The 19,563-nt window shown below is 42.9% G+C and overlaps 1 protein-coding gene across 30 annotated transcripts in view; it reads right to left on the reverse strand.

Annotated features, from left to right (window-relative positions):
- CELF2 (CUGBP Elav-like family member 2) overlaps positions 1-19,563 on the reverse strand; it is a 325,875-nt gene that overhangs the window by 169,563 nt on the left and 136,749 nt on the right. For 22 of the 30 annotated variants that reach the window (XM_017507118.2, XM_017507114.2, XM_037730912.1 and 19 more), the window contains one exon: positions 3,507-3,703. Coding sequence is in view for 27 of the 30 variants with exons in the window: in XM_017507103.2 (XP_017362592.1) it covers positions 3,507-3,703 (197 nt within the window). In the remaining 3 variants the exon portion in view is untranslated. Of the gene's footprint in view, positions 1-3,506; positions 3,704-3,871; positions 4,305-19,563 lie in introns of those variants that run through there. The other 8 variants (XM_017507113.2, XM_017507111.2, XM_017507110.2 and 5 more) reach the window with 2 other exon arrangements.

Below are 19,563 nucleotides of genomic sequence, written 5' to 3' on the forward strand. Positions count from 1 at the left end.
GTTTATGTTCTTGGAGGCAGTGATGAAGGAAACAACAACAAGTATGATCATCACGATTGCCATAACCAGCTCCTACCGTATCCCAGCTCTGTGGAAAGCACATAACCTCACCACACAACAACACTACAAGCACTGCCACCACTTTCAGATGTGATTAAGCAACATGCCCAAGGCCCGTACCAAGGAAGCAGTAGAGCCAGAAATTAAATTTAGGGTTCTCCAACTTCAAAAGCCATGCTCTCAATTCTCTATGGTATTGCTCATCATCTACAAATGAAACAGATGACCCCTGAATAAAACACACTTTTCCAAAATCCCATGGGGGAGCATGTTTACTGAGCCAGACTCCCCAGTTTCCTCAGCCTGCTTGGTCAATACATGCCCTTATAGGGAGAAGATAGGCAGCTCAGATTCAAACCCTGAAAAGATGATTTCACAAGTATGACCAAGTTTTTGTGCCTCAAGACTAAACAGAACATAAAATGGAAAGTGAGGAGAAAATCTAATTCACCAGGATTAGGTAATAGCCTGACGGTTTCTTTGCTTGGGACCATCAACATGGGTAAGGCAATGAATCAAGCCCCTCCAAAAGCCTTACTCACATAACCTAAACCACCTCCAGTAATTCTAGTTTCTGAGGCTCTGACATAAGCCCTGTGAAAATATGATAATTGTACTCTGCTGACAAAGTCTGAATCAAAGAGGTCTTATTTTAAGTGTACACAGGCAAAATAATGATGGGATGCATAGGTATCAACATGAAGAAAGTGGGGGCTGTGGCTCTCTCTAGGTAAGCGGCTAAGGGCTGTAATCCTCCGAGAGCAATGTCATTATATAGCTCAAATCCCATCACAACAAATACCTTCACAACAGAGATGTCTGTATAACAAAAGCTCTTTCAAGCTTTGGCTGACAGCCCACACACTTTAAGCAATGTTTGATGTGAGACTTGAAGTTCACAGTAATGGGAATTGACCTGTATTTCCAAAGGTAAGATTTGAATGATTTCATCTCTAACTCCTACTCCATGATATCATGAGGTAGGACTGATGTACAATCTAAACCTGAGTATAAAAACTAAACACAGAGACCGAAATGAAATCAACTCATTCTTAAAGAATAAAATTTCCTCCTTTCACTTGGGGAACACTTCAGTAAAGGAGACTGCCCTTGACCCAGACCCTGAAACATATCACACCAGGGTTAGTCTGCAATCTCATCTCATGGAGACGCAGAATGGTGTAGTCCATGAAGAGAGATGGACCATGTCCAAATCTCTGATCTGTCAGTTACCAGCTGGGCAAACTGGACTATGTTTCTTAACTTTCTATGATCCTCAGTTTCCTCATCTGTAAAACATGACTAATACCACCTACCTTCTGGTTTTAGGTGAGGACGAAATGAGAACAGATGTAAAATGCCTGACATAGGGTCTGATACACGTAGTATGTGCTCAAAAAAATTTCTGCTTCTGCAGACCATGGGCTTCTGAAAACTATTTCCACCAAATTAGTAGTAAGACATAGTGAATACAAGTTAACAAAATGCATAGTCTTAATATAGGCTGGTAAAAAAAATGCTGCTCAGAGGAACATCTAGGGCAAGAGAGACAATGGGAGAATAACTAGGTCACGCTCAGGTACTTATTTGACTGGGAAAAGGGCCTTTTCAGCCAAGTTAAGATACATGTATTTCAAGGCTGAAAGTAATGAAACCAGGCATCCTAACAATAAGTGAGCTCTGATCATTTTGTCAAAGGTAATTTTTAAAAAATCTGATAAACCAACATTTGGAGTCACATTTTTCTTGTCAAGGATGAACTGTGGTTATTTCTCTAAAGCCTAGTCTACTGCCTCTGGTCTAGTTTTCCCTGAGTGACATTATGGCTGTTGAGAGAGCCCTTATTTGGTGATTATTTATTAAATTTTTTTAGCTCTAGTCTATTGATTTTGCTCAATAGCATACCATGAAAGTATTAAAACAAACTCTAGTCTTCTCCATTTGGAAAACATGTAGGTAACTAATATCAGAATACGTTCAATAAAGGTATTTACTACTGCTCTCATTTGTGAAGTTTAGAAACCCACAGATTTTCAGTTAAATGATTTTTCTATATTTCAAACAATGGGGCAATCAAGTTTGTGGTGACAATATTCTATGTACTTTTTAAAACAACCTTGCTTAAGGTTTGTTTGGAAAACTCAAGTGTTATGAACATACTCTGAAGACACACCTGTTCACCTTTCTAAAATGAGTACTGGCCAGGGGTTCAATTCCTTAAGAGGCTTCCAAAAGCCCTACAGACCTTGGCAACTACAAGGAACAAGAGGCAGTCCAACATTTCTCGTAGTCACAGAATGTTAGTCTTAAAGATTTCCTAGTTCTATCCTTTCACCTTGCCATTAAGGAAAACGCTTAGAGAAAAGTATGTGCCAATGTTCATGTGCCCAACTGAAGTGTATAAACAAGCCAAGTGATGCTTTCAGGGGTCTTAGGAGAAGCAACACAGAAATAAAACAACATGCCAGACAGAAACACCAAGGCACAGAGCAAAAGAAACTGAGAGACCCACAAAACAACAGAGGACTCCTGTGCAGAGAGACTGAGAGATCAAGAACAGGGGATGAAAAAAAAATTGCTAAAGCAAGAAGGTTAAAATAGCAACAGAGATCAAGTGGTAGCAGCAGAGTAGGTATTTAAATTCAGTCTGTGGAGAGCTTCCAAAGTAAGATGCCAGTGCACAGAAGCATCAGTCCTCACAATGGGTCCTGGTCTCTATTTCATTAACTGCTCCCACTGCCCCCCATCGCTGTCATTTTAAAATGGAGGCAGGAACAACTATCGGATCCTATACCTTCATCTCAACACTGATAAGGGCGGAACCCTCAAGCGTCTGTGAAAGTGTGCTAAGTATGCCAGGTCACTAGGGTGCTGCTCCCAGCTCCAAAAGGCAGATTCACCTCATGATCCCCACCTGGCCCCCAGGAATGCGTGTCCCTCCTTCAAGGGAGCCTTTTCTCCCTCGCACCAGTGGCATCACACCGTTTACAAAGGTACTTTGAGGTCCCCACCGGCTATGGAAAAGTGAAATGCAATTGTAATTACATGGGCAATCATGGGAACATAGCGGTGGGAAGAGTTAGGTCCTGAAATACAAGGCACAGAAACGCGATTCCTCGGAGAGGCAGCCACCCCGCCCAAGCAGAGGCTATGCTGCCTAGAAAGTGACCTCCCGGGAGCGATCACGCGCCTGGACGAGCCTCTGCGCTCCCGCCCCGCCTCCGTCCCTCCCTCCCGCCTCCAACCTGTCCCGGAGGGCCGGCGGGCGGGCGGGGGCTTGGGGAGGAGCCGGGAGCAGCCCCCGGAGCACAGGGGCCGCCCGTGCCTGCTACTTCCAGCCCTCCCGCCTGCCGGCCCTCCCTCCCGCAGGCTGGGGGCTCAGGCAGCCCCAGCGCCCCCGCGACGCCCACCTGGACGCCTGGCCACCCCCGCCCCGTGCTCTGTACCTTTACTCTGCGGAGGGTTCTGACTCCGGTCCCGGAGGACGTTGATCTGGTAGACGGCTCCATAAGGCTCAAAAAGTTCTTTCAGCTCCTTTTCCGACCACGACCGGGGGATCTGTCCGACAAACATCTTAATGGCATCTGGGTCTGGTTGGTCTGAGTGATCCAAAGCTCCGTTCATCTTGTTGGCTGTGCCGTTACTGTCAAAAACGGAACCGGGAGCCAGAGTTAGGGCGGCACGATGAGGGACAGGAAGAAAAAAAAGCGGGGGTGGGGGGGCGGCAAGGCGGAAGGAGGAGGAAGAAGAGCACGGGCAAAGTGCCTAATGAGTCGTAGAAATTTGATGAACTAAAACAAAGCAGAGGCACCATGAGTTGCTCCTCGGCGGCGGCGAGGCTCTCACTGCGTGCTGCTCTCGAGCAGAGCCGCGGGAGCACAGGGCAGCGCCCCGCCGCCTGTCACCCAGGGCGTGGACATCTTGGAGGCTCGGGAGGCAGCTGCAAGTTAAGTGCAGGTCTAGCTCTGCAAGGCTGCCATCAACGCATCAACGCGTTATCAGCCCTACCCTTGCTGTGGCTGGGAAAGAAAGACAGAGCTAGATGCCTGCTGGATTTCTCTCCCTCTCCCTGCCCCGCCCCCCCCACCCCACCACCCTTTTTGGGAGGTTTTGGAAGAGAGGAGAGAGGTGGTAATAATAAAGTCACATGGAAAGAAAATGAAACACTTGGCAGTCCGTCAGATGACTAATGCAAGATGCGGGTGATGAATTTGCAGAGTGCGCGAGGCATCCATGTGTGCATCAAATTAGTACGTTGTTGCTACTCAGAATGGAAAGCGGTCCAGCTATGCAGCTCTGCGCAGCTGATTGGCTGCCCACGCTGGAGAAAAAGGCCGGAGCTGGGAGGGGGCTCCCCTTTAAAAAGCACATTGTTTATGGGACCCAGGCACAAAGGGTTTAATTCAGAGAGGCAAAAGGAGATCTCAGAATTGCCTGCTTTGTGCTGGGTTAAAAAAAAAATAAAAAAAGAAGCCCCAGAAAGTTGAGTTCCCACTAAAGGACACTGAATATTTCAAATCTTTCACACTCCATAAATTGTTCTCTGTATATCTGACTTCCAGATGTTGCACTTGAGTTCTAAACAATCACACGTTTGGGAGAGAAAAAAAGAAAGTCTGCCTTTTCTTCTCCCAGCTTTAGTAAATATTTGGGGCTGACAGAGAGAACAGCCATAAGCTTTCGCATATCAGTCCCCCTCAATGCTGTTTCCAAAATCCCCATTTGGAAGAAAATGCTGTATAGAGCCTGCGATTCTAGTCACCATCAAGTAATCCGATGAGGAACACATGTCTTTTTTACTTGCCCCCACCCTCCTTTGAGCAGGAATAAACAGTAGAGCAAAACCACATACCCTCTTCCCCCACCCTCCACCTCCAAATATACCCTGAACCCAGCTACTCTGCCAAGTGACAAGGCTGAATGCCTCTCGGCAGCACTCATTTGCAGCACTGCACTCTTGCTCCAGCTTCTCGGCCTGTGAAAATAGAAGGCGCTGAAACAAAGCAGGCAGACGCTGCCCCTATAGAGCCTCCTCCAACAGTACGCCCACCCCAAGAAGCAGAGAAGTCAGAAAGGGGACACATTAACTAAAACTAAACTGCAAGGGCCAGGCGTGATTTCACTGTAGCCTCCTGGTACTACCAAGAGGGTAGACAAAGATCTTCCAGAGAGCTACTTATTTGGTTAAAATGAACCATCAGACAAACCATCAGAATACTTCAAATCTGCTGTGGTCCTAGGATGGTCCTAAGTCCCTAAAAAGAAGATATTTACTCATGGTTAAAAAGTCAGAAACCTATGGAAAGGAGAAATCATGAATGAGATTCAACCTGAAGAGAAAAGTAATGTCAAATACTCTTCGCTAGGTCCCAGCTTCAATTTCTGCTTCTTTGTATCCCTCTATTTTACCACTTTTTTATCCTTGAGATAAACAATCAGACTGTCTAACTTGAAGCACTTTCAGAGCTTGCGCTAATCAACCTTATTGTTATAAAAAATGTTCTGCTGAATAAAATATTGAGTACAAAATCTTCTCTCAACAATTTCGCTGTAATGTAATGCTTGTTTATATTAGAGCTAGATTGTTTATCTTGTTCTTATGCACCTATCCTTTTCAAATCGCTCTTTGAGAATTCAATAAACACTTTAACTCTGTGAATTTGGGGCTGAGCGGGGCCAAGGTGGTGGACTCCCTGGCAGCATAGCAGGTCTTGTTCACACCCTGTCAGGGGTTGAGCGTGTGGCAAGACTTATTTCTGGGACAGGAAAGACTTGTGGTTACTGCTGTTTACACCCAGCTAGAATGTAAAGAGGAAGCTTTGCCACAGGTCTCAGCTAACAAAAAACACAAGTTAAAAAAATGGGGCTATTGCCCTCATCTGCGGAGCGCATAATGTAACACAATAGAGAATGGAATGGCAGTGTACTTAGTTCTAGGGTCTGAACTCACAATTCTAGAGCAAGCTATCTTCCATGCTTCTGCAAGTGAGAGGCCACTTATTCTTTCTCAGAAAATACAAACTCACCAAGATGCATCAAGTAAGGAAAGCTGAGGAGCTGTCCTATGCCTCACACCTCTGGCCTGTATGTGGCAAGGTATCCATGTATAATTCATCCCCATGAGCCATGCTTCACCCCCATGCATAGAGACTTCTCATCTTGAGGCACTGTAGCACAGTGGCTCTGAGTTCTGGCACCACCACTTCCTAACTGTGCTACTCTGGGCTCAGACTCTTCATCTGTAAAACGGGGATAGTGAACTCCATTCTCTTAGACTCATGTGCTTAATACAGGACATGGCACAAAGTAAGGGCTCTTTCAGTGTCAGCTATTCCTACTGTTAATTCTTTCTTTGCATCTGTGAAGGATGTGAAATGAGTGACCATCAAAAATCTACTTTTCAATTCAAAATTTTTACAGTAAAGACTACAACACAATTCCTATCCTAAATAATAATGTGTATTTTAGTGATTACTTACATAGCAAATACTGTGATATGTACTTTACATTTTTTTGAATCCCCCCCTTTAGGGTACTTTGAAACCCACATTTACTCAGTCACATAATGTGTCTCCATCTCCACAGATTCCCTTCTTCTCTGTTCCTACATAGTCACCCATGAGCACCTCTCATCTGCATCTACATCCTTGCCATGCTACCTGCCCTTTTGGAAGCAACTTTTCCAAAGATTTGCATTAAGTTCTAAGGGCAGGAAAATCCCTTCAAGAAAATCCAATTATGTCCACTTGTTTAAGTTAAAATACCACCCCCAACACCTTCCTGATCAAAAGCAAAATAGGTGGTCCTGTCCCACCAATCACCCTCCTGGCGCTACCGCATCACATGACCTGAATCTCGACAGTGCTGCAGCAGCTTGGTTTACTCCCTTCTCATCCGCCCAGCTGAATCCTGCTCTGGATTCCCAACTTTCTCCCTGGCTCATGCTCATTTATAGAGGAGACTCACTGAATTCTTTTGTCCTCATGGGGTTATAGCACTGACACTGCTAAGCAAGCCAGATGCTATGTGTTCAACAGTTGAACCTTTTGAGTTACCTGTCCAAAACCAAGGAGAGCCAATGTGCTCTTCAAAGACAGGTAATTACAGGAACAGATACTCCAGATCTCAGCAAGACCCTTGATAAGGTGTCCTATTTGCGAGGATCTCATCGTGGACTTAGAAAACTAGACTAGCTTGCTCCTCTTCACTCCCTAGACATTCTGAACATCGAGTACACTGCCTCTCACAGTCCAAGAATTTACATCCAAATTCAAGTAATATTTATTGAGGGGCTACTCTATGCCAGAAACCTTTGCCAAGTACTCGATATACAATACTCTCAACAGCTCCCATTGGCATCATTATCTGTTTTGGAAAGGAACCCAGTGAGAGTCGCAGAGATATACTGACTTTTCCAATGTCACACAAAAGGTGCTTAGGGAATGTGGATACAATGAGAGGTGAAGGTCAGCCATCTCGGCCTCATGTTCCATGAGCTACGTTTCTCTAGGTTGACGTTTCCCAACTGGGTGGCCACTCGCAGGCCCTGGTCACAGAGGCACACATCTCTGCTGGCACCCTGCCTGCAAACTGCAATGAGATCCCTGGTGCCAATTCTGCTAGAACCCTTGGCAAGGAGCCAGCTAGAAGGCTCTTCTAAGACACATGCCATATGGAGTAAGACCACAAGTCTGCGAGCACTATGCCAGTAGGCATTGGTATCACCCATGTCACAGTCAAGATGAAAATGAAATGACGTTTGGAAAAACAATGAGTGCTTTTTAGTTTTAGCCCAGGCACTGACCTACTTCCCTATTTTAAAAGAAAAAGAACTAGATCAACAGAGTATATGCAAAATCTTCTGAGTTTCATCTAGGCAGTAAACTATTATAAAAACTATAATAATTGATTCAACATATTATTATTTTTACTAGTTTTAGGACAACAAACTTTTGTAAGGCCCAGTGATTTGCAGGCTTCCTTTGGGAGAATGAAAACAAAATAATTAAAATGTCTATTCTTTTTTATCTTGTTCTGTGGGTAACTTTCTGTGTTGCATTTCCTTTATTTATATAAAAAGAAGAACAAACTTACAAAATGGCTTTAAGAATTGCCAAATGGCTATAAATTATACTAATGCTAAAAGACATAAAATGTCATCTTCAGAATGCACACTAAATTAAAAAGTATACAGAATGATTGCCCTAGAAAAATTGCGTATAACGATAGAAAATCTGCTTAGTAGTTATTAATAATCATATTACTCCAGTACTTTTTTTTTTTTTTTGATCCTTGGGATAATCCACATCAGTACGATCCAACCCCGTGCCATCATGGAAACGTTCTGTATCTGCACAGTCCAATGTGGTAGCCACTAGCTACATGTAGCTAGGAATTAGTTGAAATTTGGTTAATGCAACTAAGGAACTAGATTTTAAATTTTATTTAACTTCAGTTTACCTAAATAGCTATAGATGCAAATACACTTGTCCTTCACTTGTTTTATACTGATTGGAGTTGAGATTGATCTAAATGTATCATTGCATGGGAAGTTTGCTTTGGAAACACAAGAATATGGGGCCCAGAAAGCCCCATCAGTGCTTGAGACTCTCAACGGCAGGTCAGCGAACAGTGGGCCAGCAGGCCTTAGTGCTCATCCTGGCTCAGCAACAACCTCACTCTGGGATCTGAGGCTAATCATGTAACCGCTCTGTGCCTCGGTTTCCTCACTCATAAAACAAAGCAAGATGATAGGTCCCATCTGGCTCTTAATTTTTATAATCCTGTGGCTATGGTCTGGACTCAGAGGTTCATGGAAAAGATAATTGAGATAATATAATGAGCTTCCTGAAATTTTGTTGTGATTCGTTGCCTGTGTCCCATTCAGTCCCCTCAGCTCACAGGGGACACAGGCTGCAAGTCAGAGAGCTGACAAGGTGTCACCGGCACTGTGGAGAGCAGCCTGGAGGCTCAGACAGGCTGCTGAGTGGCTGGTGAATGGGGGTGCTGCTGCAGCCCCATCTCTTTCCATGTATGCCAGTGCTCTTCCTAATGTCCTAACCATACTCCCATCATCTCTGTAGCTAACAAGCCACTCGTTCAAAGGGCTCAGGAATCGGTTTTTGATATCACTTGTACTTAAGTAATAGCACATGAAGAAACAGGCTTTGTTTGGCGATTACAGGAAACTGTCCAAGACTCAGCTGCTTAAGGCAAAAGCAGAAAAAACCTGGCGATGGGCCTGGTGCCTCCGGCGGGCAACAGGATGAACATGAAATTCATTATGTCCATTTTGGTGTTGCTTAAGAAGAGAAATCTCTTCCCGACAGACTGGCGGTGGGGCAGCTGAGGTCCAACCATCAGTTCCTTCCCACCCTGCACAATGAAGAACACATTAGAAACTCAGGCCCCACCCTTGGGAGGCTCCCTGTCTGCTAAACTTAGTGCCGCACCCGTTCCATTTAGGAAGAGGAGTCAGTGGCCATCCAACCTGGAGCTCTCAACTGCAAGTTCCTTTGCAAATGCATTGCTGCACGGTTATCAGGAAGAAAGCCTCTGTCTTCCGTGACTGCCTTTCAGCCAGGCAGAGTTTGCCACCATTCTGACACAGCTGCCTTAACTGCAGTGGCATCCTGGGTTGCTGAAAACTTTGGGTAAATTGAACAAAATGTTTTGGTTATCAGTTACACCACCAAAACGGTGTGAAAATAATGACACTCCGCTATCCCCTATTTAGGTGGAAGATATTGTTACCATTTATCATGTGTGGCGAAACCTTTTGAGTCACAACCACATAAATTATGGAATGAGGCCCCAAATCTCTGAGATGGCCACACATCAGCTAGTGAATCCACACAGAAAATTAACCAGAGCAAATACCCTAAACAGGACAAAGTCAAAGCCCTTCTCCAAATGGTCAAATTGTCATTAAATAGCTTGAGCTTCTCTGAAGAAAAGGTTCAGATTTCCTATATGTATACATACATACATTACCATAAGCTCAATCCTGGACTTTGGCAAAGTTAAAAAAAAAAATAGTTTCTTAAGACGGTACAGGACATCATTGTTATTCCCAGACAACTGAGAACACATCTGTGTTCTTGGGGACAGGCATTCTGCTGAATTACCAAAGGTACTGCTGAACTGTGTTCGGTCGGAGGTCTCCAATGCTTGCCAGGGTAAAATGCATCCAAGACTCATAGAGAACTATTCCTGCAGAAAAAGTCACAGAACATAGGCACTTGGACTCACCAAGTAAAAGGGAAACCTTATTACCTTATCTCACCTTGACTGCTAGTAAAAGGCACAAAGCTGGAAAACCCCCACAAAGAAGTAAATTTGTAGACATCTAGGGGGTGCCTGATGGCTGAACAGACAGTAACTCTCCCTGGGAAGGGAGCAAGGCAGTGGTGAAAGACAGCCCTCACCCAGGCAACTCATTTCCTTCCGTCATTTATCAGATATAGTTCAGTGGACTTCAGGGCCAAGCAGGAGGCATTCACACAGGGAGAGGTAGGTGTTTTAGATGAACTTTTAGAAACAGCAACAGGGAAATAATCATCACAAGGAAGATGTACTGAGGGCTTCACATTCCCAAAGTGCTTTAGGGGTACACACCAATGAATCCTCTCCCCCGCGGTTGAGATCACTGTGACTGCTCCTCACTTTACAGATAGGAAATTCCTCCAGGAGCCCCTGCTTCTACAGATCTAGGGTATCCTTCCATCCTGAACTTACCTGACAAAGGCTGGATGCTGCTGAAGTCACCTGTTTACTATGGACAACTAATTGAAAATGGCTCTCTGGATGATTGACAGGAGACTGGTTTGGCCATCCGTTAACTATAAAAAGAATCCTTATAAAATGATAAGATGAAGACAAATGTAGGGGGACACTCAACAGGAGCCTGCACTTCCCAAGATGAAGAATGATTTTTAACACAAGTGTCCCTGCTGCATCCACAGTCCAGCAATAAATGATGAAAGTACAGGACCCACACCAGGAGGAGCAAGCCACTGACACACGACATCTGATTCCCCGTACACAAGGTTGTGGCGACTGTGCTTCTCAAGGCAGGTAACTTCTGCTTTCACTACTGGTGAAGATACTTTGCCTGGACTTATTTATGCAAGAGAATACGGTCAGGGCAGATTCACAACCCTTTTCACACACTTTAGAAATATGGATGGTGAAAGCGAATTATTCCCCTTTGCAGAATCTCAAACACAATTGAGGTTTACTCCGAGTCCTTTTATTTCCTTGTCCTTCTCAGTTACTGAACATTTGCTTTATGTCAGGCACAGTGCTAGGTTTGAAGGTGAGGGAGGTGAAGAACAGGTTATGTCCTGCTGCTGCTCATGGCCAATTAGAAGAGACAGACATGGACACAACATGAAACCAAAATCCAGCATGCTAAGGCCTGTAATAGAGCAATAAATAAAGGCCTGGAGTAAGGCAGAAACAAGTGACTCATTAAGCCACGGGATTGGGCATGGGGCATTCTAAATCATGCCGCATCCCTGTGGCCAATGTTTAAATAACATCTGGGGTGGGAGGTGGGGGCAGATATCAAAGCCAAAAGATGACAGGCTTATACCATTTCACTTAGTTGGCAATGGGACTGAAATGAAACAAAAAGCTGGGGAGAAAAAGGTGGCCCTAACAAGGAAGGGAGTTGGGAAGGCAGGAAACGCAGCCCCAGAGCACAGGTCCTTTGCAACCATGCATGTGTAACAGACACAGAAGCACCAGCACAGACCCCGGTTTCAATCGCAGTCACGTGCACCGCCAACCTTGCACCAAGGACACAGCTTCATTCCCCTACCTGCACTTGAAATGCCACCCCCAGGAGCCGGCCCCACAAAGGCCCTTCCATTTCCACCCTTCACTCTCACAGGCTGTGCTAATCCTATGGAGAGCTCACCCATTCTCAAGTATTTGAAAGTAATACTGCCCTCATCTTGACCATTAAACTCTAATCCCACAGCACATTCTGGCACCACCTCAAATCAGCACACCTGAAGTTCATCGCTTCCTGTCTTCCTTTCCTCCAATGAGGTTTTAGGCTCAACTTTCCTGCCTTTCTTACTGGCTGAAACTCCCTCCCGAACCAACGATCTATGACCAGGAACAGTGCTGCAGCACACATAACATGCATGTAATGCAGACTGACTGCTTGCTCTGGCCTTTCTCTTCTCTGATCACAGAACCTCAGAAACCTTGATTCACTGAATCCCCATCAAGAGCACAGTGGAAGTGTGAAATCCTGGAGACAGGGATGTCTTCTTCAATCAATCATTTAATCAATATTTATGAAGAGACTCTGACAAATTCAAGGTGCTGTGGATACCGTAATTACTAAAGTGGGGTAAAACAGCCTTTATGGAGTTATACCCTAGAGTGGGCATGAAATAGGCAAATAAGTAAATTTTATCATAGATTAAAAAGACCATTTTGACAGAGAAAAATGAAGCATGCAAGGGAGGAGGTTGCTGGGTATTAAATAAGGGGGCCGCAGTATTACATAAGGTGGTCAGGGAAGAGCTCATCTGGAAGGTGAGGACAGTCCCAGCACATCCTCAACACACATTTACTAAATGAATGGATTTAATACAGGGAGTGACAAGTCTTCAAAGTTGTAAAATTAAATCACATGTCATGTGATCCGTCACCACTACTCTGCAGAACCATGTTATCACGTCCAGTGCTGTCCTATTAAATTCGAGAGGCAATACACCTATTACCAGTCTGTGACTGAGTCATGCCTATTTTTCTCTAAATGCCCACTGCATTCACTTGTCTCTGCACAGCCACCATTCTGATTCTGGTCATCCTCTCGTTCTCACCACATTAATGTAAAACCACTTGGTGGGCTTTCCTACTTTGGACTAAAGGACAAAGGCGCCGCGTCGCTGACCTTTGTGCTTGCCTGGCATTCAGAACTCTGCCTACTTTTCTGTCAAATGTTGATTATCTGTCCATTTATTATTCATTTTATCATCTATCAATGGCAGAATTTAATCTCAGGCTGGTCTCTCCCAGACTGCTTTTGGCCTACCTTTCTCGGTTGTAAATGATGTGTAATCAAGGAATACAACTGAAATGAAATGCCAGGCTAAGGAAGGCAGTCAGCAGCATGAGGTCTGATGTGAATGCACTGGACATTATGGACGCCACTGTCTCCTTCCACTGATCTGGAAAATCAAAAGTTGACAGTCCATGGGAACTAATTACGTCATATTAATAACAGCAATTTAGAGAGAAAATAGAATCCACTTGTGAAGAGAGGTATGTATTTATTACATTCAAATATATTGTCATTTTCCCAAAAGCCTTCAAACTCCAATGTTTGTAAATGGCTAGCATAAAGAAAAAAATGATCTTAGAGCAGCCAGAAACGTATTCATCACAAAGTTCCCATCTGGATGTTCATGCCCTTTGAGCTCTTTGGTGAACTCTTGAACCCACTCCTCAAAGATTTCTCATGCTGGTTTTTACACAGCCTCGTCAGCTGCATTTCAAACCCACAGGGGAAGACAAGTGGCAAAGCAAAGGGAGGCTCTGCAACAAGCAGGCCCATGTCCTGGTGGCGACGGACACCAGCATCTGAAATAGCCTCGTGGTGAAAGCCCACCCATAGCAGGGACTGAGATGTGTTCCCTAGCCATTCCCAAGGACAGTGGCCCAGCAGAATTATTAATTTGTATAATGACAAGCTTGTCTCATCTAAGAGGCCACATTAAGCTCAACAAATTCTGCTTAAGGAGGCTGGGAAATATATAATTTATTTTAAGAAGCATTCCTTCAAAAAGAGACAACAAAGAGAATTGGTGCCTTAAAGGAGAAGCTTTCAACTGTACTGCAAACTTAGCTAATCAGACTGAGTCATTCCTCAGGGATGAGTGGAGATGTTACTCTCATTTTCACAGAGCAGCGTATCAAATGTTGAGATCTGTGTACCATCTAATTTACTGTCATTAAATGCAGCAACTGCCTGCCTAAACCATTCGGCTTTGTTTGGGTTAATGTTGACTAAGTATTCTGCTCGGTTTTTCCCTACCTGTGATTGTTTTTGTTGTTTTGTCTAGGAGAATTAAGGGTGATGGGTAGAGTACAAGGGAGGAATGAGCTGTTCCCTTTGGGGAGTTTGTTTTTCAGTCAATAATGTATCGCAAATCCAGAAATAAACTTTAATTCTTTCTCTTCAGCACATCACAAAAGATGATTGGTGAGGTTTAAAAATTGGAAATAAAAGGCTCCAAAGAGATAACTGTGATAGCACTAAAGGGGCAAGCACACATTTTCTACAATTTTCCTGTCCGGACATAACAAAAGGCAATCAGATGCACTACAGTGACTGCACTGAATTCCTAGACAGCGGTTCAAAACATGCGCCTCCTACAGTCTAAAGAAATTTGCAAGACGACTTCTAGTATTCTCTGCAGGCCACCTCATCCTGCATGTTCCCCTTCCATGCAAATATGATGGTCTGTCATGCTACAAAACCACATCTCAAAGGCAAAGTCCAGATGCAATTCTACTTCACTAGTTTTTAAATGCCTAAATTGTATCTTAAGATGAAATCAGTATCAAATACTACATTTTGATTTGGAAAGCTATAGGTCCTCTCTCTTTTCTTCTGTCTCTCTCAGCAAGTCATAAATTCCATTTAGCATCTTAAATCACCAATTAAAATAGGCTTCGACATTTAATTTGCTTATTTCTTAAAACACACGCCATCAGACATAACCCCCGAAACAAACAGGAGTAAAAGTAGAATTATGTGCTAAATTAGAATGGCTGTCACATTAAGAAGCTGAATATTATTATATCAAAATTCCCCGTAGTTGATTTTTTTAAAGCCATTTCTTCATTTTTTGACACTACATCTGGCACAATGAATACAGATGATCATGTGTTTATATATCTGTTTAACTGCCTTTCCCAAACACAGCCAGATGGAGTCTTTCAGAATCAAATTAATTTCAGATTAATTCACTCTGGACCCACTCCAGTTACATGACTCTTTGCTTTGAGGCACCAACCAAATTGATGTGAAGTCATCAACTTGAAAGAACACAGGTTCCTCGATATCAAGGGGAAAAAACTGTACAATTCTGTCATTGCTCCCCCTACCCAAAAAGAAATCAATTCAGGTACCACAAGATGCCAGTTTCAGTGTCAAAATCACCCAGGTAGAATTTTTCCTCTTGGATCCAAATAAGATCACGGTTAATTGTACATCAAATATTCATAATGCCTTTAGATGAGATAATTCCAGTGAAAATTAGCATCTCCATTAGTAACAACAGCACCAAGGGTGTTACAGTAAAGTTGCCACATAAGCAGAGTCAGGTACAACCTGTGACACAAGAGAGTTAATACTAAATACACAAAGTGCATGTTCTCTGTCTCTAGCTTCAGCTACTGAAGGAACTATAAACAAATGTAGCCAGGCTTTGCATGCTGTCAATCTTGGTGGATGCCTTTATTATCCTACTTGTTTCAATTGCAATTTGGGTTTCCATGGAGACACAACAGTCAGCTCTAGAAAATTATAAGATAAATGTCAGACGGTGATAACGGTGTTAATGAAGCTTCGGTGACAAGCAGCTCTGTGCTTCAAGTAATAAGCCTATTTTCTATTAGCATATGTATAACCTGTCAAAAAATACCTGGAAGAAGATATTCAAAAATATCTATCTATATTTAAGAGGAGATGGGTGAAAGGCCTCTCTAGAATGGCTTAAATGTGGTGGGTCAACCTGAACAACAACAACAAAAAAATTAAACTGCCAGTTTCTTGGGAAAATTAGGAATGAGCCACGGCTCTAAATGAAGCTTTAGCTGACATTCAGAAATACCTGACTTCACTGGGTCATAAAATTTTTTCTTATAATGTGGTCCAGGTAATCTGTTTTTGTTTCTGGAAGCTAAGAGCTCTACTCACTAAGTCTGACTGTGGAAGATTATGAGCTTTAGAGAAATCAATGCCACAGCCAAACTCATGGCACCTGGACTGATGGAGTCCACCTCCTCCCTTGGTGCTAGGTTGCTAGATAACTCTAATTGGATTGCCAGAATCCACGGCCATCCCTGCCTGTTCCACAACCAAACAGGTGCTACTGAAATTTTAGCAGGTCAGATAAACCGACAACTGTGACAAGAATTATGTAAGTTTGATACATTCTGAAGACACAAGTTGAGACTCTGGAATTGTGAATTTCCTTTTTTGGGAGGAATAACTAAGGAATAAAGCAGATTTTTTATGTTTTGTTCAAGAACATCCTTTAGGATTCTGAGTTAAAAGGTGACAAGTTAAAAGGGTGGGAAGTTAAAAGGATGACAATTTTGTAAGTCACAGTCTCTCCAGAAAGACAACACAGACCTGTACATGGGAGCTCTTCCTGCATAGTTAATGCTATTTGATACCTTGCCATAGTCCCATCATTTAATTCTTTCCACCGTATTTTTTCTCATTTATTTAACAACTGCTTCCTGAGAACCTACTTGGTGTCAGGCTCTGTGTTCAGAATATAATGATCAACAACACATTGTCGCTGCTCTTATATTCTTCATTGTTTAGTAGCTTATACAACCTAATGTTCAAAGTCTTGAATGAGGTGTCCCAAAGTTCTATTCTTTTTGTCTAAAGTTTGGTCCATTCAGAAGTGACTCCATATGTTTTTGTGGGCCACAGCAACTCTCTGGCTACACATGTGCATCTGGAACCGTCCATGTTCTCTCCTATCCACTCCTTCCTACTTGACTCCTTCTTCCCAAGCCCATTCTTCAAGAAGAAAAATAACAGGAGTCAAACCCAAGGACTAGGATATAACTGAGCCATGGTACTAGGGTCAGGACTTTCAGTGTAGCTTTTGAAGAAACTACAGAAATTTTTGTTCCCTGCAAGGCATTTCTTTTTCTCTTTAGAAAGCTCTCTTGTAACTCTGTAAGGCTTATGTAGACTATCCCAGGCCCGTCTTCTACTCAGAGGATGGGGTACTTCGCTCATGTTGCAAGATCTAGCATGACCAGAGTAAGATTCAGGGTGGAGTGGGAAAAGAATGAATGGTTAACCAGACACCCTTGTTTTTAGGAGAAAGAATATTCTATTTTTCCTAAAAACGCTTAACTACACTTTTTTTCCTTTGACTCAATTCACCATGAGACGTAAAGATCCAGGGACTCAAGTTAGGGTTTGGTCCAGAAAAAATAGCCTCATTCCTCCTTTTAGTTCCAGGCTAAAAAGATCTTTTGCTCTCTTATGGCCAGGTGGCCCTCTAGTATCATAGGTTCTATAGCAAGGCTCTTGGCCATACATGGGGTGCCCTATGTATAGATACTGAGACATCTCTAGGAATAAGGTGATGGAGGAGCCCAGAGTTCAAAACTCTATCCACCTTACCAGAAGACAAAACAAAAACAACACAAAACAATCAATCCATCAACTGTCAACAACAACAAAATCCTACAATATCATGACTGACTCTTACGCTCTCTCTTTCCGGGTTATCTCATCCATGGAAAACATACAGAAGAAAAAAACAACTCAAGCACACACGAAGCCCAGGACACTAGCAATATGATTCTTTAACAAGGGCCAAAGTGGTAATCTGAATCCAGGGAATATACAGGAAAAGCCGTAAGGTTTATATTTAATAACTTGATTTGGACTATCGGACCAGAGGTGGAAAACTTTCAGCTGTAAATTAAAGCTTAATATTATGCTACTAAAAACTGGGTGGGGAAACAGCTGTGGTCATGGCAACAGATTACAAACAGCATGCCTTTCTTACCAACAAGTTTCACCAATTAAATAGCCTCATTCTTTTAACCAATGTTCTTTACTTACTTTTGCTCCTGGACTTTTTATGATCTCACAACATTCTTGAAAGGGGAGTTGAGTATGTAAAGCCAAAAAGTCACCTATAATCATTATTGTTGGTATTTTTACCCTACTGAAATAATTACTGTTATTTTTAATAACCACACAAAGCATCGCACTGTAGTTCTTCAGTGTTAAAATGAAAGGTCTAGAGTGGGGCCCCAAAATTAATCATAATTTCTCTGAATTGATAATATTTGCTACATAGACTCCTTGGAGAGAAGGGCGTTACACATGTGAGAGAAACAGATTATAATTTAAGTGAGGCATGGCACAGCACAGCATCAAAAGTGAATGCAAAAGTGAAAGCTGAAAACAAATGGCTGCCTAAGTGTTGTGTTTTCTTCCCGCCCGTTGACATGGAGAGGTTTGGGTACACAGAGGCAACTCAACTGCAGATCTGAAAGACGCAGCTCAGTGTAACCACTGTTGGCTCAACCATCATTTCCGCTTTGAATGGTGTCAAAAGTATCTTTTAGATTTTAGGTTTGTATGTTTATTCTTGCAGACCATTTTATAAGGTCAATCAAACTAAAGACAGTGAATGGGAATTCCCAAATCAATGAAGTCATTCAAGTATGACTATGAAGGAAGTCTTTCCAAAACAAGGAGGATTGCAAGTGTCTCTAAGATACGGCATGCAGTATTCATGTTTAGAGAGCAATGCACACACTTACTATGCTGGGAAGAGCATCACAAAGTAACCAGGTCAAAATAAAGATTATAAACCACAAAAAGTGTGATACCTGTGCTCTGGCCTTCAGCTCTACATTTTCTTTGAAAATCACAATATGTGTGTGTGTGTGTGTGTGTGTGTGTGTGTGTCTTTCCTAGATTAGTGACTCAGGGAAAACGAACTCCTTGAAAAGATGTGTGTCTTATGTTAGTAAAAACAACAATGAAACAGACATCACTGATGTTGAAAACTAAAAACTCACCAAGGACAGGATGATACAGAAATATTAAAAACAACTCATATTACCATAAAAACAATTTTAATTCCCCTCCCAGGGTCATATGGAATCAATTTTGGAAATCACCTTTCCCTTGGGAAATTTAACTGCGTGAACTTTTCTGTGTCCATAGTACCAGGAATATATTTAACAGGGGAAAGGCACTAGGGGTTTTGGAGATCAGCTGACTAGCACTGAATACCTGAACACGGTATATTTCCACTGGGGAGATGTAAGATGAGGTAACTTCCTAATTATGTGCTTATAATGACACACACACTTTGCAATCAGCTTGTTTTTGAGGCTTCCATTCAGAGGTTCCATTAGCAACCCAAAGAATCACCATCTCTGTGGACAGCTTGGAAACATTCTCCCTCAGCACACAGGAACATGAGAAGCCAAAGCAAGTCACTGAGAGCACAGCACAAGAGATGCAGCAGTAAAAAGAACACCAAACGTATCCCGAAGCCACCCTCACAAAGCGCAAAGCCTCGGGTTTATTTCGTACACTGCTTCTAGAAATCCCACTTCCCTTGGCCACGGGGCTCATATTTACTTTATAGAAAAGATTTGTTCTTCAGGAATTTTCACCTAGATGACATGAAACCTAGAGATCTGGGGATTCAACTGTATGGGAAATAAAACTGCATCAGTTGGTGAGGG

Source organism: Cebus imitator, unplaced genomic scaffold (genome assembly GCF_001604975.1).
Source record: "Cebus imitator isolate Cc_AM_T3 unplaced genomic scaffold, Cebus_imitator-1.0 Scaffold368, whole genome shotgun sequence".
In the NCBI taxonomy this organism is placed as follows: domain Eukaryota; kingdom Metazoa; phylum Chordata; class Mammalia; order Primates; family Cebidae; genus Cebus; species Cebus imitator.